This window comes from Triticum urartu, chromosome 6A (genome assembly GCF_056163025.1).
Source record: "Triticum urartu cultivar PI428250 chromosome 6A, HENAU_Tu73, whole genome shotgun sequence".
NCBI lineage: Eukaryota > Viridiplantae > Streptophyta > Magnoliopsida > Poales > Poaceae > Triticum > Triticum urartu.
Window position 1 is genome coordinate 335,392,820 of NC_141878.1, and position 26,929 is coordinate 335,419,748.

At 48.7% G+C, this 26,929-nt stretch overlaps 1 protein-coding gene across 1 annotated transcript; it reads right to left on the bottom strand.

Annotated features, from left to right (window-relative positions):
- Positions 1–285: 285 nt before the first annotated feature.
- Positions 286–25,283, bottom strand: LOC125513347 (sulfatase and phosphatidylinositolglycan class N domain-containing protein). Its single transcript, XM_048678439.2, has 18 exons — positions 24,966–25,283; positions 24,634–24,825; positions 23,157–23,312; positions 22,382–22,675; positions 21,714–21,931; positions 21,539–21,613; positions 21,360–21,426; positions 20,747–21,069; positions 19,870–20,103; positions 19,596–19,783; positions 19,231–19,366; positions 19,039–19,147; positions 12,661–12,763; positions 12,368–12,554; positions 11,548–11,646; positions 11,404–11,462; positions 1,773–1,878; positions 286–717 (listed from the first exon to the last, which is right to left on the bottom strand). The coding sequence occupies exons 1-18, from the start codon at positions 25,174–25,176 to the stop codon at positions 553–555; spliced, it is 2,922 nt and encodes a 973-aa protein (XP_048534396.1). The 5' UTR covers positions 25,177–25,283; the 3' UTR covers positions 286–552.
- Between the last annotated feature and the right edge of the window lie 1,646 nt (positions 25,284–26,929).

Sequence of the window (26,929 nt, forward strand, 5' to 3'; positions counted from 1 at the left end):
TTTTATTTCATAAGTTTAAGTTATCACTACTCTAGTGATCTAAACGCTCTTATATTTCTTTACGAGGGGAGTAATATTTTTATTTAAATTACTGTTGCACTGAAATATTTATGTTTTGAGTATATTTATGTTTTGAGTTCTTGATGCACCATGGTACTTATCTTTGATTATTTTCAATATTCAGAATGTAAACAGAAAAAACAATGGGGGCAGACATGTCTGCTGACACGTTCAAATGTGCCCACAGACATTTGCTTGTGGAAGCCTGATGATCCGTGGGGGAGATGCCCTAACAACCTCTAACTCATAAAGTCATAATGCGACCATTTGCATTAACAAATTCATGATGTCGTGGCCAGATTATGTCTTTAAGCAGGCACTTCTGTCTCTAAGAACGACAAGGGTAAACAAGTTAATCAACCCAATACAATGAATATATATAAACTACAAGAGCTTAGTCCCAAAACTTGGGCCACATATAAAAACACAGCCCATAAGTTAGTTCTACAAAAATGGATACATTCTGCAAAATCTATATAAAGTCAGATCAATTCACATAAATTTTCGCGAGGTTAATTGCCGAGACGAGACTTCGATATCTTTTGTGTATATATTTGTGAGTGCAAAAAGCAGCAACACGAAGACTACTTGCGCACTCACAATTCCGAAATGACTAATGCTGTTGCCAATCTCCATCCAGCTCCCTGTGTTTTGGACCTGTGGTCGAAATGAACAAGAATATTGACCATATTGTTTACTGCGGAAGTAGGAATTGCCATTTAAACAGAGATAATTATGTAGACAAAAACCTCCCTCCGCTCCTAAATATTTGTCTTTCTAGATATTTCAACAAGTGACTACATACAAAGCAAAATGAGTGAATCTACACTCTATAATATGTCTAGATACATCTGTATGTGGTAGTCCATTTGAAATCTCTAAAAAGACAAATATTTAGGAACGGAGGGAGTAGTCTCTGTTTGAAACACAAAAAATATTCTAAATTATGTGGGAACTGAACCATGCATTATGTATTCCATGTGACTCTGCTGCATGGCAAATGTGCCCTGAACATAGTTATCAGCATAGGAAAATCAACATGTATTGAGCATTTCATCAACAAGTTTGAACAAAGAACATCTAGGTCAACGGCACTTCTGAAGAGAAGAATTTTGGACTCCGGTGCAGTTCAATTTAAAATTATCGAAGGGCATATAACCCTTGAGGCCATGAACTCTACAACTTCAGTCTAAAAGCAACGGTTACAAGACCATTACTTGTACCAACAGAATGATAACTTACAAGCCCGCTTTATATACCACTATTCTAAGCGTGTGTGTAGAATAGCTTATTCTACACCCCCTAGTAACGCTATATACAAAATCTTGTAAAATGGTGTACAAAATGTAGTAATTTTGAAAATATTTTTTTATTATCCAAGTTTGTGATATACTATATTTTTTTAAAATCATTATATTTTGTATACTGCGTTACTATATTTTGTATGAAGTGTTACTGTGCTGTAGAATAAGCTATTCTACACTCACGTTTAGTTTAGCATTACTAACATGACAAACCAAACACCATTCAAATGTAATATAAGAAGTTTACCTGGCAGAGCTCTAACATGACAAACCAAACACCATTCAAATGTTAAGGGAATGAGAAATGACAAAAATTGTACTGTATATAAATTAACTATGGTCAATGAAAGAAAATAGCTAAAAGTGTTGAAAGAAAATTTCAGGTACATAAGGGCAGAACACACATACCAGAAAAAAGAAATGAATTGTCATCACATCTGAAAGCAGTATTACAAGAAAATAACAACCGATACGTGGAATCCGTACAATCTTGGTTATGGCACTAAATGTACATCTGCAGTAAGTCAGAACATACTGTATAAGCTTACTGACAAATAACAACCAGTTGAACTTGAATAAAAATGACTAAATTATCTAGGTGTCATATGGAAGGCCCAAAGCCCCGTCTTCTGCAGACTGAACATGTTCCGTTTTCTATTATATGCTAGACAGCAGACGCTAAATAGGCACTCCACAAAACGAAAGGTTCCATACGGAAGATGCCCCATATGTATGTTTTTCCTTTCAAATATGCTAGAGGCAGACTAAACATGTTGAACAGGAACCGAAATTATTCCCAAAACCACCCAAGTGTACTAAGTTGAACATTACACATTTAACCCGACTGCATATGTCTATATACATCCATATGTAAAATGAAGATGAAAACTCTATAGTCTACTATTTTGTCAGATACAAAAAGTAACTGGTGTTTTAGTAATTATCATTACCCATTAAGGACCAAGAGATATATACTCATTCATTCATGGTGTATCAATTATCTTGAAGCTGTACACTTAATTCTTCCAAAAATTGCCTCCCAGAGAAAAACAAGGGAAGGTAGATTAGGATACAGATTTTTGCTTCATCCTTGTATCACACAGCAAAACTTGTTTTGTAACAGGAACCCTTTTTTTTTGAGAAAATGCAAAAGACCTTTGCGTTCCATTTCATTGAAAAGGCGGGAGGTTGGGTTACAATCCTCCTAGGAGGCAAACATACAATGCAAAAGCGCGAAATCAGTGTACATCCCAGGTTTGGGGGTGAGGGCGCGAAGCCCCAGCGCTCTGGCTCTGGCCCAGAGGGCCGCCTCCTCCTTGATCTTGGTCATCAGCGCCGCGGTTTAGGGGCTAGCTCTCTCGAAGACGTAATCATTTCGGTGTTTCCAGATCATCCATGGTATGACCAGGGTTGCGGAGGCGAGGCCCTTGCTCATGGGCTTGGGCGTGAGCTGCCTCGCGGAGAGCCACCAAGAATTGATCGATGGCTCGCTGCCAGGCGGGTTGCAGGGTACCCTAAGCCAGCACAGTACCTCATACCAAATCTGCCGTGAGAATGGGCAGGCGAGGAGATGTTGGATGGCCTCCGGCGCCTGGTCGCATAGTGGGCAGCGCACAGGGTGCTGCAGGCCGCGGTGGGTGAGGCGGTCAGCGGTCCAGCACCGATCGAGGTGAGCAAGTCGATGGAAGAATCGGACGCGAGGCGGTGCCCAGCACTTCCAAGTAAGCTTCCAGGCGTTGCAGGTGCTGGATCCGTGGAATGTGGCTAGGTAGGCAGACTGGACAGTGTAGGTGCCCTTCGAGCTCCGAGCTCCACTTCCAGATGAGGCGATCCAGCTCGGCAAAAAGCGTCGTGTGCTTGATGAGGTGCCATAGCTGTAGGTATTCGCCGATCTCCTGTACGCCAATGGTGCCTTGGATGTCGTGCGCCCAACTGTTGGCCTGAAGGCCATCCGCCACCATCCGCAGTGTTCGGCGGCACTTTGGAATGCATGAGTATAGTCGTGGCGCGATCTCGCAGACCGAGCGTCCCCCAATCCAGCGGTCCTCCCAGAACAGGGCCTTCATGCCATTGCCGATTTGCATGGTTGTCGAGGCGGAGAAGAAGGCTCGCTCGTCGTCGGAGAACTATAAATCAAGACCGCTCCAAGCTCTGGTGCTGTCAGTGCAGCTTAGCCACAGCCAACGTGTGTGTAGCGCGAGGCCGGTCCGCTCGAGGTCGTGGACGCCTAGTCCTCCAAGCGAGATCGGTCGGGCGACACGTCACCAGTTAACATGGCAATTGCCACCGTTGGCTTCCATGCGTCCTGCCCAGAGGAATCCCCTCTAGATTTTCTCAAGCGCCTTGATGATCCTCTTCAGAGGTGCTAGAACCAGCAGCTAATGGATAGGGATTGCGCTGAGCACGGCTTTAACGAAAGCGAGGCGGCCGGCCTTGTTCATGAGCCGCGCCTTCCATGTAGGGAGCATGCCCGCGGTTTTGTCAACCACGGGCTGGAGTAGAGCAGCGGAGGGGCGCCTGATCGTCAATGGGATGCCAAGGTAGGTGATCAGCAAGTCCACGATGGGGCAGCCAAGCAAACCGATGACGGGCGCCACCTCATCGTCATCGCAACGAATAAGAGTGGCCCAACTCTTTAGGAAGTTCACCTGGAGGCCCGAGCCACGTCCAAAGAGCTGCAGGATCGCTTGCACCGCCAGGATGTTGCCCGGCGAGGGGTGGCGGAATAGGATCATATCGTCCGCATATAGTGATACGGCGGGGATCGGTCGCCGGGGGTGGAGCTGCTGCAGGATGTCCAGCTCGGTGCCGCGGCGTAGGAGGCGGACATGCGTGTCGACCGCTAGGACGAATAGCTGGGGCGAAAGGGATCGCCCTGTCGGAACCTGCAGCGGTGCCAGATGGCCGGGCCAGGCTTGCCATTCAGGAGCACCTTGGTGCTGACCGAGGAAAGAAGAATGGCCAGCCAGTCCAAGAAGCAGTCGCCAAATCCGTAGTGGCGCAGGACCTCGAAGAGGAACGGACAGCTGATCGAGTCGAAGGCCCGTGCCAAGTCGAGCTTTATCAGTACGCGAGGGGCCCCAAGCTGATGGAGTAGGCGCGCGGACTGCCGCACCAGGACGAAGTTGTCGTGTAAGCTGCGCCTAAGGATGAACGCGTTCTGGTTCACGCTGACGAGTGCGTTGAGCTTAGGCGCGAGTCGCAACGAGAGAACCTTCGTGAAGATCATGGCGACGAGGGTGGATGAGGCTTATGGGTCTGTAATCGCCGAGGCGCGAGCATCCGCACGCTTAGGCAGCAGCATCAGGAGCGCCTAGTTTAGGCAGCTAAAACCCCGGCCTCGAAGCGCGAATAGCTGCTGGAATACATCAACAAGGTCTTGTTTGACGATTGGCCAACATGCGCGCAAGAATTCTGCAGTGAAGCCGTCTGGACCTGGCGCCTTGCGCGCGGGCATCCGCTTGACGGCCTGCCAGATTTCCTCGGCGTCGAAGGGTGCCTCGAGGTCGTCCAGGTTGGCAGGCGTGATGAGGGCGGAGAGCTCCAGAGTGCACTCCCGGGGCACGGCGGTGCCAAGCAGGGCATCAAAGTGCGCGTATGCCGCCGTGGCCATGTCGCTCGGGTCTGTGATCACCTCATCCTCGACCACAAGGCCGTGCACCATTTTCTTTTGCCGTCGATAGGTGCATTGCTGGTGGTAGAACGAGGTGTTGGCGTCACCGTCCTTTAGGGTCGCGAGGCGGGCGCGCCGGTGGGCAATGGTGCACTCCAAAGCAAGGCCAAGATAGAAGGCCTTGATCTGACGACGCAACCAGTCCTCATGCGGGGACAAGGCCCTGCTCTCCTGCGTTGTGTCGAGCCGAAGGAGAAGCTCCCGAGAGATTGCCGGCTTGAGGCGCACATTGCCGACGGTTCGCGAGCTCCAGCTCGTGAGTTTGCGCGCGATGGCCTGCATGCGCATCATGAAGCGCCGGAATGGGTCAATCTCGTGGACCGAGTTCCAAGCTTTCGCGACGACGTCTTGGAAGCCGTTAAGGCCTCGAAGTGGAAACGCCGATGCGTCAATGCCACCGAAGAGCAATCCAGGTAGAGAGGGTTGTGGTCGGAGACGACGGAGGCGAGGCAGTGAAGGTGACACACGCCATGCAGCTCCTCCCAGCCGTGGTGTAGAGTACACAGTCGAGGTGGGCGAGGGTCGGGGGCGATTGCTCATTCGACCAAGTGTAGCGTCTCCCGTTAAGGTAAACCTCCTTAAGTGCTAGGTCGTTGAGCACGCATCTGAAGCGACCCATCATGCGGCGGTCGACGTTTGCATTGTTCTTGTCCTCGTCATGGTATATAAGGTTGAAGTCCCCGCAAAGCATCCATGGCCCAGGGCATTCATCGCGGATGTCGCGTAGCTCCTGTAGGAAGGCAACCTTTGCGTCGTCATGCTGGGGTTCGTAGACCACGGTGAGCCACCACGGAGTGCCGGCACCGGACGGGGTAGAGACCTTAGCAGACAAGGCATTGGCGGTGAAAAGAGGATTGGTGATGGTCACCTCTACTCTTCCAGGCAGCAGAATGCCGCCACGGGTCCCTAGCGCGGGCAGGTACACGTAGTCGTCAAAATCCGAACCAAGAGTCTCAAGGACGACCGACGAGCAGATTAACTCCATCTTTGTTTCCTGGAAGCAGACGATCAACGCGTTTGCGGTTACAACTAGCGACAGGATGGCGTTCTGGCGAGCGCGCACGTTGAGGCAGCACACATTCCAAACTAGGATCTTAGGGGCGTAATACATGGAACAGGGGTCGACGAGCGGGCGCGGTAGCGCGGCTAGGCCTCGATCGGGCTACCGGCGATCACCGTGGTGATCAGCGCGATGGCAGGATCAATGGGGAGCTCACGATCGACCAGCGCGGCGATGGCCGAGAGGACGGACATGGGGAGAGGCGTCGCGAAGAGCCCATCGTAAGTTTGCATCTCCGCAGCCGTAATCTTCTGGTTGAGTCCGACGATCCCAAGAGTGCGCAGGATGTGGATTTGAGCGCGTCTTTCCGCCGTGGACGGAGTTGCAGTCTTGCATGTCGTGGAGGAGGCAGATCACCCGCGCTGAGGGGTGAAGTTGGGCGGGCATCGCCTTTGCCGCCTCCCCGGGGTCGGTAGGGTGGGGTCGATCTGCTTGGTAGCTGCAGCGACGAAGTCGCCTAATGTCCAGGTAGTTGTCGCTGTTGCAGCAGCTCGCGGACGGGAGCGGCGCATCATGACCAGGGGCGAGGCGAAGCGCGTGGGGGTTCCCTGTCTTGAGGGGCTAGCAGCCTGGGCCAAGTGGGCCAAGAGGCTGTTCATGGGTGCGGCATGTGCTACGTGAGGGGCCGCCAGAGAGGGGCCCGGGCTCTGCGCATTTCTCTCGGAGGGATCCAGAAGCACTCCGTCTTGGTCGCGTGGCAGGGTTGGCACAAAAGTTTGAACTTGCAGCATGCCGTCCCGTGTCGAGGGGATTGGGTCCGTGGACTGGTCAGCCTGGGGCATCACCACAGCAGGCACTGACGAAGGCGAAGCGCCTCTTTGCCCCGACAAAGGATCAGCCTCGGGCCCGTGGTTGGGTGAATCTGGGACCTCACTGTCCAGCGACAGGTGGCCCATGGGGCTCTCCGGATCCACAGGGCTGCCAGGATTGGCCGGGTGCACTACGGCAACTGCATAGCCCTGGTCATGCGCGCAGGGTGACAGCGGCGGCGCATTCGAGGGGGGTTCTCCGCCAAAGGGGGTAGGACATCTGGCATCGGGCCGTCCTCTCCAGGACGCGTGGGTGGGCCAGCGAGCAGGGGTGCAGCCTTGGCACAGCCTCTGCGGCGCGCTTTTTCTTTCCACCCTTCTTCCCCTTCTGGAAAGGCGACGAGAACACCGTGGCCCACCAGCTGTGGGTCAGGGTTCCATCGTGCGTCCATGAGCACGTTCGCGCAGTGGCGCCGCCTCGACCGTACGACGGCGGAATGCGGGCCAACCAGTGACGACGGCTATCCCATCAGCACGGGCACGATGGTCGATGGCTCTCCAGCCAGCCGAGTCCACAGCCATGCCGTCCGCGCGCCGTCGCCGGCGTCGGATATGCGCCGTCGCTTGCGGCTACGGCGGCGGCCGCGGTTGCGCCCAGCCTCATCCTGGTGTGCCTCGTCGCCAACGTCACCACCAGGCGCGCAATCACTCGGGCTTCCGCCGCTGCCGACAGCGGCCGAAGCAGCCTGGTCAGTGACGGCGCCAAGGACCTTGATGGACACGGGGTAGATGAGTGTGCGGACGGTCGGCGGCAAGGTGCGGTTGCGGGCGGGGACAGTTTCCATGATTTCCAGGATGGCTTCACGTGCGCACCGTCAGCCGGAAAACGGCGAGGTCAGCACGCGACCACGTGCTCAGGTGCAGCCGCTCGATCCAACAGCTGGTGCCGAGCAGGTGCTTGGCGGTGGAGAGATGCCAAGCCTGCACCGGGATCCCATGCAGCTCCGGCTGGATGGTGTGCTCGAAGGAGCTCACGCCGACGTGGGCCAGCTTGTTCCATGGGCGGAGCGACAAGGTGAAGCCGGGTCTGTTGATGAAATGGTCGCCCGCAAGACGATGCATGGTCTCGTTGGTGGAGAAGATGAGGAAATCCTCCGGGTGGTGCACGTGGACGGAGAAGTCATCGGGCTAGAGGTCGAGGGAGGAGTGCAGCACAGCTTCGACCTCACCAGGCGTGACCACCGGCCTGGCTCCCGTGATGGAGACCACCATCCCACGGCGCAGAACAAGCTCGGCCTCCTTCATCTCGACGGAGCGTGGCATGACCACACGCACCGGGAGGGAGGGCTGGGTTGGCACGGCGGAGTCGCATGCCGCAACAGGTGGGGACGGGGCCAGGAGGCGCTGCGGCTCCCGCGACGCAGCGGCCGAGGGGGTGGCGGCGCGAGGGGCCGCACGAAGCACGCCACGGCAATACTTGTGGCAGTCCCGGGAGCCGTGGCCGAGGTAGAGGCAGCGGATGTCGTTCGGGCAGTCCCTAACAGGGTGCGGAAACAGAGGCCGGCGCTCTCCGGCGACGGGCTGCGGGGGCTGGGAGCGCGTGGCCGCCTAAGGATGCGCGCGGCGGCGACGGTTTCTGCGACATGGGAGCATACACAACTACAAAGTTATTAGACTGAAACTTTGTCCAGCAGATCAACATTAACTTAAGGTTAAAGTCACCAGTGAAAATAATTGGACCGGGAGTAGCACTAGCCAGAGATTTTAGATTAGCCAACAAAAGCAAGCTTGTCTGCAATAGATTGAGGGCCATAGATGTTTACAATTGCCGCTGTTTACCAGAACTTCTTTGCAAACAGTTGATGGATACAAAATGAGCAGAGCAAAGACTCGCACAAACTGAAAGAATATTATCCTTCCAGGCAGTGATCACTCCTCCACTAGCACCAACAGATGGGGTGAAAGCGAAGTGATCAAAACCAGGACCACAAAATCATTGATAATTGGGGCATCAAGCATATTCATCTTGGACTCTTGCAAACAGACAACTGACACATTCTTCTGTTGCACAACACCTGTAATAGCAGCTCTAGGGGTGGGTGAATTAAGACCACCGTACATTCCAAACCAAAAAATTGCACTGAATCATGGAAACTAAGCTGGCAAAGACTAGGAGGCTGTAAGATGCAGATACATAGCACCATGATAGTCGCTCGAGCAGTCTTCTGCATCCTGCGGCCACCAACCGCGTGCAGCAGCGCGTGGGCACATCAATCTCCACCAGAGCCAGACCGTCCTTGAAGTTCTGCCAATACTGCTGCTACTAACAGAGCAGCAGGGTCCTGCTGCTTCTCCTCAAATGGCAGCCCAAGCTTCTTGCAGATCAGCTTCTGAGCCTGCGAGATGGCATCGCTGCCGCACCTAGACTTGGCCCGATGGTGACACCTAAGCCTATTGGCTTGAACAGTGTGATTGCAAGGATGCCCGGGATCACAGGCTCGGGGATGTAAGCGATGAACCGGTCGAGGGCGGCGGAGGGGGGACGTTGCCACCAATGGCGAGGGTGGCAGTGGGGGACGAGATCAGCGCGGGCAAATTGGTGGGCAGAAGACACACTGCCAGATATCTCACTAGCAGCAGCCTGCTGAATCGCATCTTGGGGGCCAGGGAAACCTGCATGGGCGCAAGAGGGTTAAGAGAAGAGCCCAATGACGGCCGATCGACACATGTCATAAGGAGCGGGCGGCTCGGTTGCACTCTCAACGTTTTCCTGGCCCAAAGGCCCTTGGAAGCAGCCCAACTACCGGCTCGGCAGAAGGCGGGGGCAGTAGGTCATGCAACTCCAGGCGGAGAAGTTGCAAGCCCGCTTCCATCTAGTCAATGACAAGGGCAGCATGCACCGGAGCGGACCCAAGGATGGGCCCAACAGAGCAGGTGGTCTAGTCCCTCGCCTTGACCGTCTCGCGGTAGGCGTTGAAGAGGGAGGAGCCGGGGCTCGCATTTCCATCGCCCAAACATCAGCATCATAACGGCAATGCTCCAGCCGCGGTGCAGCCAAGAAGAGAAAGCGCTCATGGGAGGGAGCGGGGCAGAGCTCACGGATGCTGAGGGTTGCACCAGAGTGCACGCGAGCTTAGGAGCTACAGCAGTGGCAAGCGGCCTGCCTGTGCAACCAGACGTGGTACAGCTGTCAGACAGCGTGGGACGCTGTGAGCATGCGCCCAACTGCACCGTTAGCCCACCGTTGCCCACCATGGACAGGAGGTAACACAGAGGGGAGTGTGTCCTGCGTCGCTAGGTCATCCACTGGAAGAGACGGAACAGGCGCCTGCAAACCAAGCACTTGTGGAGGGAGAGGCACAGGTGCCGGCAACAGACTGGACGGCGGCCCAGCATGGTGAGCACCCGGCTTGCGGCGCCGATTCGAGGAAGAGCTCCTGCCAAGACGGTACAAGACCGAACGGGCAAGCTCGGGAGAGGGGGGGCATCGATAAGCCCTCAAGCACAAGGGTAGCAACAGATGGAGGTGTCCCAATAACCGTCACCAGCAGCATCACTAGACGCCGCTAGAGTGCCCTCATGACACGGGAAGTAGGCGAGGGAGTCGAGATGGATCAGCACCGGGCACTGCAGGGCCACGGGGTGTGGGATGTCCAACAAATCCCATGGGTTGTCGTTGATGTTCTCGTCGAAGCCGGTAGGCGAGGGAGTCGAGATGGATCAGCACCGGGCACTGCAGGGCCACGGGGTGTGGGATGTCCAACAAATCCCATGGGTTGTCGTTGACATTCTCGTCGAAGCCGTCCGACAGTGCGAGCAACTGGAGGGGTTGTTGTTCGGCAGCGATTTACCGACCCTAAACATCACCTTCTTCAGCGGCAAGTTGGGGTCGGCCATCCAAGCGTACACAATGAAGTGGCACATCGTCTGTTGTGTCGTCTCCACCAAGAAGGCCTCATTGGGCAGGCCCTCGATGAAAAGCCGGACGCGGTACCTAAGGAGGATCATCTCCGCGAAGAGGTTGGCCGCATAATCCTATAAGCAGATTGTGCCACATCCATCCATAAACAATCTCGCATATCTTGCTTTGCTGCTCCTTCACTATGGACGTTTGGAAGTTGCTGCTCTCAATGCCCAACCTGAAGCTGTCTCGAGCACCTTCTGCTGCTAACATTGTAGGCTGGTGGTCTAACGCATTGCTGCTCTCTCGGCTAGAAAACAGCATCGGTGGGGATCCCTAACCATCCTTGCGAGGTGGATGGTCTAGAAGGCAAGGAGCTGCAGGATCATCAATAACAAAGCTATCGCTGCTCATCTTGTTGCTAAGATCTCTGAACTGAATGTATGGTGTGGCGCCGGGGTGCCAGGGTGCAGTGTGACATCCTGAACATCTCTATTAATCTCTTGTACAGGCTAGCATCTCAGGTTTTTCTTTTCTTTTGTGCTTCGCTTTTCGTGTTCTGTAACTTCATTTATTCCTCTTAATATAATTGAAAGCAGTGCTGCTGCATTTCGTCAAAAAACTCACATATGATCAAAAAGGCAGAGAAAACTTACATGACAAGCATATATGGAATGAACAATTTGAAAATAAGAAGTGCCGTCATAAGAAATGGCTGCCATGAAAAAAAAAGGAGGAATGATCAGTAACTGGAATTAAAAAGACGACCTTAAAAAGAAAAACACATCACAAGCACTTACACTAAATATTGTGATGAATCTGTACACAGATGAGATCTCAAAGCTTGCAATACTTGCAAAATTACCAGTTCCAAAGAAAGCAACATTGAATAAGATCATCTGCAAGGCAAAATGCATTTGTAAAAGATACACAAGAACTAGTAGCAGAGGCCTTGGAACTTTGGAGCTGGTAAGGTAGGAAAGGTGGATGTGAATGTTGAGTGGCCTGAAAATACTGCATCAATCAAGAAATGCCTTCACACAGCCAATGGGTGTCAGGCTTGTGGAGGCAAATATGTGACAACTTACAAGCACCAGAACATATATAAGGCAAACAAGGAACCTCAAGGGACTTAACAAAAAATGAAGTGCACTGATTTCAGTTCAATGAAACCCAACAATCCCTTTAACTCACTTGATATCGCTCATCAGAACCCTAAAATTTTAAGCCTATGATACTATCAATTCCATTGTCCTACTGCAATACCATTGAGTCTTTCTTCCTACCTATTGGCATGTCTACTGATTTCACAGGCTCCATTGGCTATCCCTACTAAAGGATTCAGCTTTGACTGTAGTTAATACATCTTCATATTGGCGGATGACCCGTGTTCATAAGATAATTAATTTTTTTTTCAAGCAACCGGCAGGAGTGCTGCCTTTTCATTAAGAGAGGAGAGAACAAAGTATGTTTATAAGCTATTATTAGTGCTGAACATCTTGTATAGTGCTGAACATCTTCCTCAGTGCTGTTATGCACCTCAGCTATGGATTGAGATCATATTACTCAGAAAGCATACTGCAGTCCAGAACACAAAATGGGAAAAGATCATAGACTTACAAATAACAGAGGGATTCGTAAATCAGATAGTTGTAAGCATCTTTCGTCATAGCCATAAACTGATCCATCCGCAAGGCCACTATGGCATGAAGAATTGCTTCCTTCAGAGCAATACAAGTTGGCAGATTCAAGAAATGTCCATCCCATGAGTACCAGCGCAAAAGCACTATAGAAAACCGCTTCATAGCTGCAGAGGTCAAATTTTCAAACAACGTATGATGTACATGTCATCCCATGGATATATCAACAAAATCTTTGATCTATGAATACTTCAACATAAGTTAACTGCATACCCAATAGAAAGCAGCAGAAACGGAGGAGCAAAACCCAAGAAGATAGATGTAAGACGGGATAGAACACTACAAGGTGAAAAGAGCGGTAGCGCCATCGCAAAACCTGCCAAAACATGATATGTTAGAAAACAAACACCCAAAAGTCTTAGAAGTTCAGCAAGAGCAAACCAGGATAACAATAATCAAAAGATAGCCCATATGGTTTCAACAACAAAATGGTGCATGTTTAATGCAGTTTAGCAAACTCGATTTCAGATAGAAGAAGCTTTGTTGATCCGTGTGGTAATGTAAAACTAAAGTTAGTTTCTTTACCCGGGATCAGCTATTTCTCAGTGCCTCGGATAATTTGTATTTCCTTCTTTTAGATGTACAGTTTCTGTCAACATATTCCAGTGCAGTCCTGAGATCTTTTCCCGTAAAACTGAACACTGACATAAGAGCAACTCCAATGCGCCGACCCATTTTGTCCGCGCGTGCCCGTTTGGGTCGCAGCGGACAAAAAAGTCGGCCCAACGCGCCAACCCAAACGGACCCAAACGGACGTGCGTCCGCTTTTCGTCTGCCCGGCGACCCATTGCTGGCCCAAATTTGGGCCTCATTTGCGTCAGCGTGGACACGAAGCGGATGCGCGCTACGCGCGCCTGCTCCCCGCGCTGCTCCCCCTGGCCCGCCAGTCGGTGGCACATTGGCCATTCTCTTCCACCCCCATCGACAGCAAGCCCTCGCCCGCCCCACCCCGTCGCCGGCACCGCCCAGCTCCGGTGCCCCTGCCAGCAGTCCGCGCCCACACACCTCCCCCGCACACTGCCACCTCCCACATCGCCGTCACCACCGTCTCACCGCCGGGCCACCGCAGCTTCCCACCCCCACCCCGACGTCGCCGCAAGCACGAAGTCGCCCCCGCGCCCCCGGCCAGCTCCTTCGCCTGACGCGGACAGGCCAGCTACCTGGTCCAGAGGAGGCGCGCGTCTCTTCGCTGGCTAGCTTCTTCAACGACGCCCGCAAGTTGTTCGACAGTTTGCCCCCAAGGTACAAATGGACTCCGGCGACGAGTTCTTTTTCCACAATTTCCTCTGCGACTCCGACGATTCCTCATCCGACGATGAGGAGATGGTGGCTGCCGTGTTGGTCTATGACCACCTTAGTAGGAGCGACCGTTGTTCCGGGGCTCGATCCCGGGGCACACTCCGGCGTTGAATCGCAACCGAGAGAGCGGCCATTTCCTTCTTTGGAAGGACCACTTTGAGACACCCAGCCCGCTCTTCAAACATCACCAATTCCGGCGCCGCTTCCGTATGGCTAGGCATGTTTTCAACCGTATTCGGGAGGGGGTGGTCGGATACGTTAAGTATTTCGAGTGCAAGGAGGATGCCCTTGGAAAGATTGGATTCTCCTCTTATCAGAAATGCACTGGGAGTACCCGGTGATCTCATTGATGAGTACGTCCGTATGAGCGAGTCTACGTGCCTAGACTCCATGTACAAGTTTTGCAAGGCTGTGATTGCAATGTTTGGCCCTGAGTACTTGAGAGAGCCAACTGCCGAAGATATAGACCGCTTGTTGATGATGAATGCCAGCAGGGGCTTCCCAGGGATGCTTGGCAGCATAGACTGCATGCACTCGGAGTGGAAGAACAGCCCTTCTTCTTGGCAAGGGCAGTATAGGGGCCATGTCAAGGCTTGCATTGTCATACTTGAGGCCGTGGCCTAACAAGATCTCTGGATCTGGCACTCTTTCTTCGGCATGGCCGGATTGCACAATGATATCAACGTGCTTCAACGCTCGCCGGTGTTTGCAAGGCTTACCGAAGGCAACTGCCGGCCGGTGAATGTTAACATCAACGACCACAACTACAACAAAGGATATTACCTAGCTGACGGTATCTATCCTTAGTGGACCACTATTGTGAAGACAATCCCCAACCCTATCGGAGAGAAGAGGAGGAGATTTGCCCGAGAGCAAGAGAGTGCTAGGAAGGATGTCGAGCGTGCATTTGGTGTTCTGCGATCTCGATGGGGCATCCTTCGGTATCCTGCTAGAACTTGGAGCACCAAGAAGTTGTGGGAGGTGATGACTACTTGTGTGATCATGCACAATATGATAGTAGAGGATAAGCGCCCAGGACGTATCTACGATCAAGGGTTTCAGTTCCAAGGTGACAATGTTGTGCCTGAGCATGGAGGAGCGGCAATGTTTGCACAGTTCACCCAATTTCATAATCAAATGCGTGATTGGGAAACTCACATTCAGCTGCAAGATGATTTGGTTGAGCATATGTGGGCTCATGTTGGCAACCAATAGATGTACCTTTTTTTAAATGTATTTAAGACAATTTAATTTTTATTCGGCTTGTAAACTACAATATATTTATTTGGGTTGTGGAACTATGCTATATTTGTTTGCTTGTGAAACTATGCAAAATGTGTGTATATTGATTGAAACACCACGGCAACCCGGCCGCGCGGGCAAATATGGGTCAGCGCGTTGGGCGCACTGCCGACCCAAACCAAAAACTGGGCGGATGTCGAGCGGACGGCCGACCCAAACGGACAAAACGCACGTCTGTTTGGTTGGCGCGTTGGAGTTGCTCTTAGTGATTATGAATAAAGCTTATCCGAGAAACTTCACATTTCTGTGATATAATCATCCGAACTGATTGGACTATCAATTATCCTGTATTCCTATTACAATAATGAAAGAGAATTTTGTACGAGGTGATAGTCGTCAAGGCATCAACGCTCTATTAAGGGCAACTCCAAACGGCCGACCCATTTTGTTTGGTTGGGTTCGCGAGGGCAAAAACCACGGCCCAACGTGCGGACGCAAACACATCTTCTGTCTGTCTCGTGTCCGTACGGACGCAAATCCGCCCCAAATTGGGCCGAATTTGCGTCCACACGGACACGAGACGGACGCACCGCGCATCCACTCGGTGTCTAGCTCAGGCCCACGTGTCGGCCACCCAACCGACCCCCGTTGGTCCTACTTAATTCCACGTGTGGTGGCAGGCCCACATGCCAGCCACCCAACCTCCTCCCCACGCGTCTTTTTTAATGCCACGTGTGCGGGGGGCGCCCAGTTCTCTTCCTCTTGCCCCCCAGCCGCCCGACATAGAGCCCTAGTCGCCGCCCACCGTCCCACCAGCCACCGGCACAACAATGCCATGGATATGGATCCCCGGGAAGGTCGAGAAGCACAAACACGAGGCCGGCTCCACCTCGGGGTAGAGCCGACGCCGCGCGGCAAGCTTCACCCTGACGCCGCATGCGGCCCCACGACAACGTGTGTACGTCGGCGTCGAGCAGTGCGAGCGGTACTGGCAAGAGGCCACCCCGGTGTCATGGCTTGACGTCCACTTACCAAACGGCTGGCACCTGAACCCGGAGAGGGTTCCAATGCATGCCGTTCCGGCCTCCGGCCGCACACGCGTGGACCTCCGTTGCGACCCGGCGTTCGCCGTCAACTCGCCATTCTGGGACACTTGGTCCCATGACGATCACAACGTTGGCGTCGTTCCTACTTCGCCACTCATGCGTGTGCGCATGCCCCCAGTCCTTCGCCACCAACCGACGAAGCCTCCAGCTCTGACGAGAACGATTAGGCCTACAAAAAGGCCATCGAGGACTCCCAGCTCGCCAAGCACGCCGAATGAGAGGGCCTGACAGAGCAACTAGCCTTATCGGCCGCAGGCGATGTCTACGTGCGAGAGCGGCATCAGCAGCCGGTGGAGACAGAGAACACGCTAGGGCCATTGGCGGGGCAATCTTGGTCATGGACGACCATGGTGCCCTACTCGCCGAGGTGGGTGTCATGCACGCTCATGTGGTTGGGCGCGTCCGAGGAGGAGGCCGAGCGGCACGCATTGCGGGAGGCCAAGCAGCGGCAGGTGGCGCGGCAGGATGCAGCGCATCAAAATCAGGCGGCGCAGGCGGCGTTGTTAGCGTGGCAGCAGGTGTTTTCATGGGAGGGGCCGGTGTTCGTCAATCTGACCGAAGAGGAGGACGACGGCGACAACTAGAATAGTTTTATTTAATGTTTTTTAGTTTTAATTAATGTAAGACTGGACTTTCGTTGGCTGTTTATTTTTTTAATTCGCAAATCCGGACCATGTCAAATGCGTCCCTTTTGGGCGCACCTACAAGCCGGTGGATGAAACCAGACTTTGTTGTCCGCCTAGCCGACCCAAACCGACAAAAAATAGACACATTGCGTGTCCGCTTGAGTCGGCAAGTTGAAGTTGGCCTAAGACTAGTGGATACAAGTAGATTGCATGTGTTTTGCAGCCAAGGATGACACTATGACCTTGATTCAATTGATTCTTAACAAACTAGTATTTGCTTTAAATTTTTAGTAAGTATTAGTGATGGTCTAGGAGTCCTATATTTCCTTTCTTGTACCTCAAGTCTTTTGTACCATGTATATGCCCCTCTGGCCTTGCAATACAATCAAGTTGCATCCATAACATGGTATTAGACCTTTAGGTTCTTTTTTCGCAGGCGCAACTCGTGCTCCAATCCAATATCGTGTCGCCGTAATCCTCTCGGCCGGCTGCTGTTTTCCTCCTCTACTGCCTTCATGTAAGACTGCTCTGGTCGCTACTCTCTCCCATGATCTGCCTCAAGTCAACGCAACGCCATCACCCAACAAGTCCCGCTGCCGCTCTTCGTCACCTCGCCCACGATTCACGCTTCTTCCCGATTGAGATTTCCTCCCGCTGTTGTTCCAGATCAAACTCTGTTGCCATCGATGTTCCAAGCCGATGTTCCAGCTCGACGCTCAGGCCATCGACTCCTCTTCCGCCCCCCGCCGGCCGCCGGCGCGTTGCGCCCCATGCACCCCCACCCATGTCGTCGGCACTCATCCACGCACGTTCCGACCAGGTCGGTTCAGCTGAGTAGCTTGCACACGCATGTTGCGAGTAGATCTGCTCCACTGAGTTAAAAAAAAACAGAATGTTCTCGTCGGGTATGCATCTCCCTCGCTCCCCGACTCTTGGACGGTGTTTCCTATATTGGTCCCGTCTCACACATGCGCTGTCTCTCGGTGCTTGGTGCTCGTCACACCTATGATGTCGTCCTTTCAGACATCTTTCGCAAGCTGTGCTGGTCACTATACAGCAAATCCTCTTGTGACCTTCGCACATGGTTATTGTTGCTCTACACCGACTCCCTTAATTGTCCGATGAATTTTGACGGTGCTCCATCTCGCACATGCATCTTCTATCGGTGTTGCCTGCTATTCCGCTACTTGTTGTTCTTTGCTGCTCTTTGTCAACATCTAATGTGCACGGCTTTCTCCGCCTCTTCCACTCTTGCATTCACAATGACTTGCATCTCTGTCCCATGTATGCTTTCTAGTTCCTAGCTCTATATTTTCCGCTGCGTCCACCAAATCCATTGATATTTTGTGTTTCTCATGTCATGCAAGTCCACCATATTGTCTGTCAGCCTTTTTCCGGTCCTTGTCCTTTCTATAGGATTTTTGTGGCCTCTCTTTGCATTGTTGATCTACGCCCATTCTCTTGTCGCCGGTTTTCTTGGGCATGATTTTGTGTGAAATGCTTCATTCTCTTGATGTGTCATCTTCTTTTGACAACCCATCTTCTCTTGATACTTATCTTGTATCTTCTAGTGATGCTGTATCTGCAGTGTCTTCCTCTGATGCGCCATCTTCTTCTCTGGCTTGACTCGACAAGTTTTGAAGACTCCTCATGATACGACGACACTCTCAAGACGCGGAATTTGGATTATCAATTTTCTTTATGGTGTTACACTTCTTCAAATGCAATGCTATTGCATACGCTTTGCATTTGAGAGGGGGGGGGGGGGGGGGTATATTAGCATCGGTCTAGGAGTCCTATATTTCCTTTCTTGTACCTCAAATCTTTTGTGATATATTAGATATCAAGCCTTTTGTGCTATATATATGCCCCTTGGGCCTTGCAATACAATCAAGTTGCATCCATATAACATTAATGTCCTTTTCAAATCTCCAATCCACAATGGGTAGATCTATCGCATATGTGCGAACACATAGTACTTCAGAAGCAATACATTTATCAAATTCAAAGTGGATTCCCCTCTCGAACTGAGCTATTTCTGCTTTTTCTAACACAAAGTTAGAGTTGTTCGATGGAAAAATATTTTTATAATCTTTTCCTGCTTTTTCTTTTAAAGTGCATTGGCATGCCAAAAGGTCGGCAACCATCCAAACAAAGACCAATTTTTGAGCCATGGCCAAAATTTTGCTAAGGTACACTTTGGCCACAATCCAAACATTCCCATAGCCATGAAAAACTGAAGTGAGAAAGAAATGTGAGATACTGGAGATATTTAACAGCACGACTGCAAGATTATAGGGTCAGTGTTTATGGCTTACCAGCTACACACCAGTTGATCAACTGGTGCAACGGGTGCAGTTCTTTGTGCTGGGACCGATGAGATGTAGTTAACCACACCATTATTGAAGACACTGAGATCAAAATAACCTAGAGCACAGTGACAGCTGTCAACACTGTCTCAACTTAACTTTCACAAAATAAATATCAATACAACAAATTGCCTTTTGTACCTGAACGAAAAATAGCTTGGAGGATTTAGGGGCTTGTTTGTTTGCTCGATTAAGATACAACCAAAAGGTAGTGGTATTGATGGTCGCCCATCTCGAAGCCATTGCGATCAGTATTATAAGTGCCCCACTAAAAATTCTGCACAAGTAAGATTCATCAAATATAATAAATGCAAGTAAACACAAAACAGAAAAATTAAAATGTGGTGACAGTTAGATGTGTATGCCTTGACTCTCAAAGTCATAAATTTCAGAGAACAGCATTGATAGCAATATTATGCATATGTAACTTTTAAACTCTCTTGTGTTAGCTAATATTAAAAAAATGAAAGAAACATTGTATTAATACTGTGAGCAAAGAAGCATACACTAAGTTGTTGTTCTCTGGAATTTCAGCTGGCATCAATGTGAATACAGACAGGAACCAGCATGCGAGCCATGTGTATATTGCAACAGCAGGGCTAGCTTCAATAGAAAAGGCTCCACAAACTGAAGCTAGTATCCCAAGGGCCAAAAAGCACCAGGTATAAAGCTTCCGATCAAAGAAGCTCATAACCTGCACAGAAGTATCAAATCCCATGTCAAATATCAGTCTTATAAAACTTAAACATTTGAGGTGTCAATAACAGGTGGTGTACGCACCAGAAACTCCAATATGAGCAATGCAGCAACCGAACTGATCAGAAGATTCATATTGTACTTAAATGGCATATTAAACAATTCTCTCCATGCTGACTTCATGAATTCATAGTTTTGTACAATTCTTGTCCAAAGGAATATTGTCACAAATACATAAGCATGGTAAAGAGGTGGAGATTTCTCTAGAAGTAGTATAATGGATGATAAACCCATGAACAAGCATCCACCTATGTATACCTGAAACCAGGAGAGATAAGATGAAAATAGTGTAAAGGACCACATCAGCTGTCACCAAACAGAAAAGACATTCCAGTAAATTATAATTATAATTCATCATTTCTCAAGTAACTTTGAACAGTTCACAAGATGAATAAGTACCAAACCCATATATTTTGAACATAATTCTATCTGACGCTTATGTAAATTTTACAGCAATGCTGGATTTCATTAGGGAAAATATGGGTATCTGAGAGAAAAAGAATGAACAAGTACCAAACCCACATATTCTGAACATAATTCTATCTGACGCTTATGTAAATTTTACAGCAATGCTGAATTTCATTAGGGAAAGTAAGAGTATCTGAGAGAAACAGAAACAAAACATATATGAAAAGGGCAACCCGGTGCATGTAGCTCCCGCTTGCGCAGGGTCCAGGGAAGGGTCCGACCACTTTGGGTCTTTAGTGGATAAAAAATATATTGATGACAATCCACCCTGAGCAAGCTAGAAGGGAAACTCCATGGACTGACTCCATTGTCTCCACCCCATAGGAACTACAAGATCACCGTAAGGACACCTTCGGCATCCAGGAGTCTATAGCAACAGAAGCATGTGTTCACACAATGTTATAGACATAGAATCGTACTTAGATAATCTTACTTTCATGGAGGTATTCTTGGGATAAACTTGAGTCCTCTTTAGAAGATTAGCAGGAAATGTTGTATAAGACTGTAGCACATGTAGAATGAGGTTTGCCATCCATCCAATGTATCCAAGGGTAACGGTTGTCATTAACATGAACCAGTCGTATGTTTGGAAATAATGGAGACCAGCAAGAGCCATACTACGGAGCTCTTCAGAATACTTCATGGCAGTTTTGTAGTCCCTTGCAGATATTAGATCTTCGATTCGATCGAGGACAGACGAATAGTTCACCAGTGGTTTAAAAGGCTTGAAATAGAGTGAACTGGATTGCTTCTGCTCTGAGATTGTCAAGGAAAGACATGTGTGGAGTAAGAATATCATCCGATGTATTCAGCTTGGAGGCGATAAATTTGCATAAAGTACAAAGGTGATTGCCATGATGGGATAACAGTTTCCAACTGTCTGCTGTAAAACATTGACTTCAGCGGACAAATAATGAAATAGTCCCCATCAATCATTATCATTCCAAGTCTTATGTACAATTGAGTGCAACAGCCTACTAGCTTAGAAGAGTGGAGTAAGCAAAAAAAAATACAAATATGTTTCAGATCTTGTTCTGAATGGGTACCTGACTTTCGGAGAAACTGGTTAAGAATTTGCTTTGTGTTGGCCAGAACTGCTTCAACTTCATCAGACTGTAAAATAAAAGAGAAATAATTGGGATATAGAATTCAACGAGAAGTTTGCAAGCCTAGGCTGCAAGCACAGAAGAATTTTTGGATAGTACTGTGGTGCTTATTGCCTAACCTTGCTTAACTTCAGATAATGAGAAGGTAAGTTCCCCACAGAATTCAAAGGGCATGGCAGACCAACAAGTGTCGCCTGCAAAATTTATGAACGACTGAGAAAATGCAATATTGTGTTTACAAATGTAGAACATGCTGAGGAAGAAAGGAAAATAAGGTATACTATTGTAAACAACCATTAAAGGAGCTATATCAGCCTGGTTGACATCAACTCTTTCGAAGCCTTCAAGAGCCCAGTTCTGTGGCGTGGGCATATCGTGTCTGTGGTCATCAACAAACCGAAAGCCATCATCAGGTTTGTCTGTATAGGCCAAGAATTTTGGGCTCCTGATTCCAGCCCCCCATGCTACAAGTGGAGTATCAGTATTTGAAGGGTGTCCGTCTCCATGGCTTCCTATCAGTAGAAATGCATAATTATATTAGTATCATAAAAACATTGGCATCATAAGATATGATGAGCCATGTACTACCAACCAACCCTATTCTCCAAACTATAAGTGAAAAATCAAAATTGGCATCATTAAAATGCATAATATGATGTACCAAGTACCAACCAACGCTACTCTACAGAATAAAAAGTGAAGCAAGAAGCAGAAGCCTCTGCTATTACTAGCAGGTCAGCAATACATGTGATTGTGATGCACAACACCCTGAGGCAATGCCATGCAAGGTTAGACCAAAATCAGTAGACTGTGGAGTGTTAAGATGCCATGCCCTGAGCTGTCAAACCCTGTAGGTCTAGAACTTTATAGGGATCTCTAGCCCTAAAAAGCATATGGAAAACCCGAAAAAGGGGAGGGAAGTTGATGGGTGAAAACATTGTGTGTGTAGTACTTTATCGTACCTTTGTCGCTCATTCCATGATCTGCAGTAAAAACATAAGCTGTTCGGTTGTCATTGAAGTAGCTTTCCATGAGATTGTACATTCTCTCAGCTATTTCATCAACAACCTTGACATTGTTCAGATAGATGCTTGAATAGGGCCGATGTGCATGACCATTAGAATCGCAACCCAGCAAGTGCAGAAATATAACCAACTTATCCTGTAGGAGTAACTGCCTCAATTTAACATCATCAAGAGACCTGTTGAGAAGACCTTCAAACTGGTCAAACGACCAATGATCCAAAAATGATGCATCTGCAATCAAGGTCTCTAACCAAGTGAATAAATGATTCCATAGACAAAATAAATCAGAAAAGTAGAGGATTGATGCCTTAGATTATGTGATATTTAGAGTTTCAATTGGATCAAAACATTTAATTATTCATACAAGAAACATAGCAATTGCAGTATTAACTTTTTTTAACTCATCGCACAAAAGGTTATAAGTTCAACAATGATAATTGCGAGTTCCCAGATTTCTGAAAATTATGACCTAAACTCGGAAAGCAGATCTAGAACCCTATTTACATCCAAATTATCAACTCAAAGACTGTAACATAACTTTTAGAGTACAGGAATATTCAGTATGATGTGCATGCATTAAGTAAGCACAGCATTACCAATATATGGTGACAAAGGCACAAGATGATTCTCTGATTATCATATAAATCAAAACACAGTAAAATACAGATGATTCCATTGCGAATTTGTTGCATGCAGTATCAATAAGTCTGACCTGTTGCAAAGTCTTCGTATTCATGTGGATAACTACCCCAGGTACTGTGAGGTAGGCTGCTACAGAATATAGGAACAATATCTGGACTCCCAAACGAGATAGTGTGTCGACTTTGATTGAATACAGAATCAAACTCAACTGGATTGGCCTTCCATCCTGCACTAACAATAAGTGAAATGTGTAAATATCGTGGAAGCAATTTCATGCAACAAGTCATCAGTTCCTACATTTATTTCTGAAGTGCCTTCATACCCCAAATTTCCAATAACACGAAACAAACTATCGTACGACATCAGGGAATAGCACTATAATTGGTGTTTGTTAATTATAATCAAGTGCAGGCAGTAAATCCTACAATTACAAACAATCATACTCCGATGGACCATGGTCACTGGGACATGGTCCAGTACATGCATAGTGGCAAGTATGTCAGTGGACTGTGTGAATAAGTACCACCCGCAGTATTCCAGTAGTAACAAAAAAATAAACAATCGCACCTGATTCATACATATCACTCCAAAGTCCTGATAACTGCCAAGGAAGCCCTTACCAGATTAAGCAATGAAGAAACTGAATCCAGTAGACTAGAATATTACAGCAAGCTGAATGACTTGTTGTAAAAACATGTAATTATAATCAATGCAGGCTGTAAATCCTATACTTTCAATGAATCATAATCCGACGGACCATGGTCACTGGTACGTGGTCCAGTACATGCATAGTGGCCAGTATGTCAGTGGACTGTGGGAACAAGTGCCACCCGCACTATTCCAGTAGTAACAAAAAAATTAAACAATCGTACCTGATGCACACATCACTCCAAAGTCCTCATAACTGCCAAGGAGGCCCTTGCCAGATTAGGCAATACAGAAACTGAATCCAGTAGACAAGAATATTACAGCAAGTTGAATGACTTGTTGTAAAAACATGTCCATGTGAGTCTTGTCGAATCCAAAGGTATTACCATGACTTAACCAGTCATTGTTCTTATCTGCAAATACCCACCACTGAACACTAACGCCAACGCTGTAACTGAGACAGTGAGTTCTAATGAAATTGCTCACGTAACTCCTAAAAACTAAAATAACTAATAATGTAGACGTGCTGTACACCCCAGCGCTGCTCCAGGCTACTCCTTTTCTCCAACCTCACCTCCATTACCACCCACCCACCCCTCTCCTTCCCAAAGACAGAGACAGAATTGTCCTCGCCTCACATCCATTGCCCCCTCACCCCTCTGTAAGCTGTGCCAGAATCGTCCAGATCTTTGAAGTGTGATTATTAACAGTAAGTAACTACTTTGGAGCCTTAAAATGTATGAACCGAGCATGTTATGGGGTTGGCAGTAACCACAACTAACAGTATGAATTCAAGTTGGCAGTAAGCACCAACAACCAACATTGCACTAGCTCTTATGAACATGAAGAACACTACTGCCCAATAGAGATACACTGGAACTAGAGATGAAACAGCGCACCTTTTGTTACAGCACTGGGATCCTCGTAGAAGCCGGCGATGATGGCGACGTGCCCTGGCCTGGACTCGGTGGGTGGCCGCGCGTGACTGACGCCCCACCGGCCCTTCTCCTCAATCACCCCACGCAGGAATGGTGCCCTATACCTTCCCCGCTCGTCCGGCTCGAAGAACTTGTCCGCCCTGAGCCCGTCCGCTGCAGCCACCAAAATTTTCAAAACCCTCACCGCATCACACCCACAAAAAACACGGACGAAAACCCCCCAAATAGAGTGAAAGCCTGAGCAGCAGGATCAGAAGAGGATCGGAAGGGGGGGGGGGGGGGGGGCGACGAACCAACAAGGAGGACGAGGCGCTTGGCTGGAGGCGCGGAGAGGCGGGGCGGCACCGGGGCCATGCCGTGGACGATGGGGGACTTGAAGTAGATGTCGAATATGCTCAGCATGTACACGGCGTGGAGCACGATGCCGAGGACGACAAGCCACCGCTCGCGCCGCCGCGTGGAGGCGGACGACGAGTGCGCCTGCGGGCGGGGGCGGCCGGCCATTGCACGGCGGGGACCGGCTGAGCCGTCGAGGGGAGATGGTCAGATGGATCTGGGACTGAGAAGGGACGAGAAGCGGGAAGGCGTTGGACTGACACGACTGGTGCGCACCAGAGTGTGCTGACGTCAACTTAACGCAATATTTGAAGTGAATTGCAAAAAACCACCTGTTCCGAGATTGCCATCACATTTCTTGCTCACACAATTTCCTTACTAAAACTAGTAGAATGCACGTGAAGGAAGAAAACCGAATATTCATACGTTGCCACGGAATAATAAAAATATAGACACGTTGATCAAATTATTCTTCTAATTTAGAAATACGAGTTAAAAATAGTTACATTCGGTTTTCATGATGCAACGACGAATATAAATTATCTTTATTTTTTTCCTTCTGGGCAATCTTGGTATCTCCTTAACCATCCAAATCGATCGTCACCCAAGAACTAATAACTGGATATATATCATTTACTTTTAAATAATATTAGTACTCCCTCTGTAAATTAGAATAGTAACGCAAAAAAGTATTAAATGTTTTCAAACAATTCTGAATTTTTTGTAGATGTTTATGTTAGTGTTGCAAACATGCATGACAATTTGATGCAAAGCGGAGCGGCGGTGTTTCATCGGCAAAAAAAACAAATTTAGGGTGATATTTTAGTGTTTGATTTGTTTTTTTGCACAAGTCAAAATGTTTAAGCTTTTGCCTCCAAATTTGCAGGTGGCACTTGGATGTGACTAAGTATACAAACAAATTTTGTCTTGATTTTTTAAAAAAAAAATTGGGCCCGAAAGCATATGCTTGAAAGTGCAACTATCCGTGAGTGGTTTTGGTAATTTGTAACAACATATAGCTTGTTGAACTAATGCTTTTTTAAGATGATCATTTCAGAAAGTTCAATGATTGACATGGCATGGACTAGGAATGTGGACCCCTCAAAATGCTAAGAACAAATATTGGCTCAAAAGCTCAAGACTTTTCTTTTCCATTTTAATGATCCAAGATCACATTGAGTCCATAGGAAAGCCAATACTATTAAAAGGCAATGAGGTGTGGCTTAATGACTTGCTTGCTCAAAATGCTTAGTGATATGCTCCAAAAGCCCTCAACCACTTTCTCATATCCACATATGTCCTAAACCTAAAGTCAGTTCGATCTCACCAATAGGGATCTCGGTCTCATCGAGATGGAATTGCAAACTCTCGGTTTCCTTTTGTAACATTTCGGTCTAACCGAGATGAGCGATCAGTCTCACCAAGTTCGCAATGCAAACTCTCTGTTTTCTTTTCGTAACGTTTCGGTCTCACCGAAATGAGCGGTCGGTCCCACTGAGTTTGCCTGGTCAACTCTTTGTTTGCCTATTACAAAAATCGGTCCCACCGAATTTATGTGATCGGTCTCATCGAGATTACGTTATGCCCTAACCCTAATGAAATCGGTCCCACCGAGTTAACATGTCAGTCCCACCGAAAATCCTAATGTTCACATTTTGAACTAAATTGGTTTGACCGAGTTTCATGATTCGATCCCACCGAGTTCGGTAGATTTTGTGTAACGGTTAGATTTTGTGTGGAGGCTATATATACCCCTCCACCCAACCTCCATTTGCGGAGAGAGCCATCGAAATGTGCCTACACTTCTACCATTCATTTTTTGAGAGAGAACCACCTACTCATGTGTTGAGACCAAGATATTCCAATCCAACCACAATAATCTTGGTCTCTAGCCTTTCCAAGTTGCTTTCCACTCAAATCA

Coding starts and splice junctions, on each gene's coding strand:
- LOC125513347 (XM_048678439.2), bottom strand. CDS start 25,176: ATGGCCGGCCGCCCCCGCCCGCAGGCGCACTCGTCGTCCGCCTCCACG. Junction 12,764..19,038: donor GATCAACTGGTGTGTAGCTG/GTAAGCCATAAA, acceptor ATGTTTTGGCAG/GTTTTGCGATGGCGCTACCG. Junction 11,463..11,547: donor GATTCATCACAATATTTAGT/GTAAGTGCTTGT, acceptor TTTTCATGGCAG/CCATTTCTTATGACGGCACT.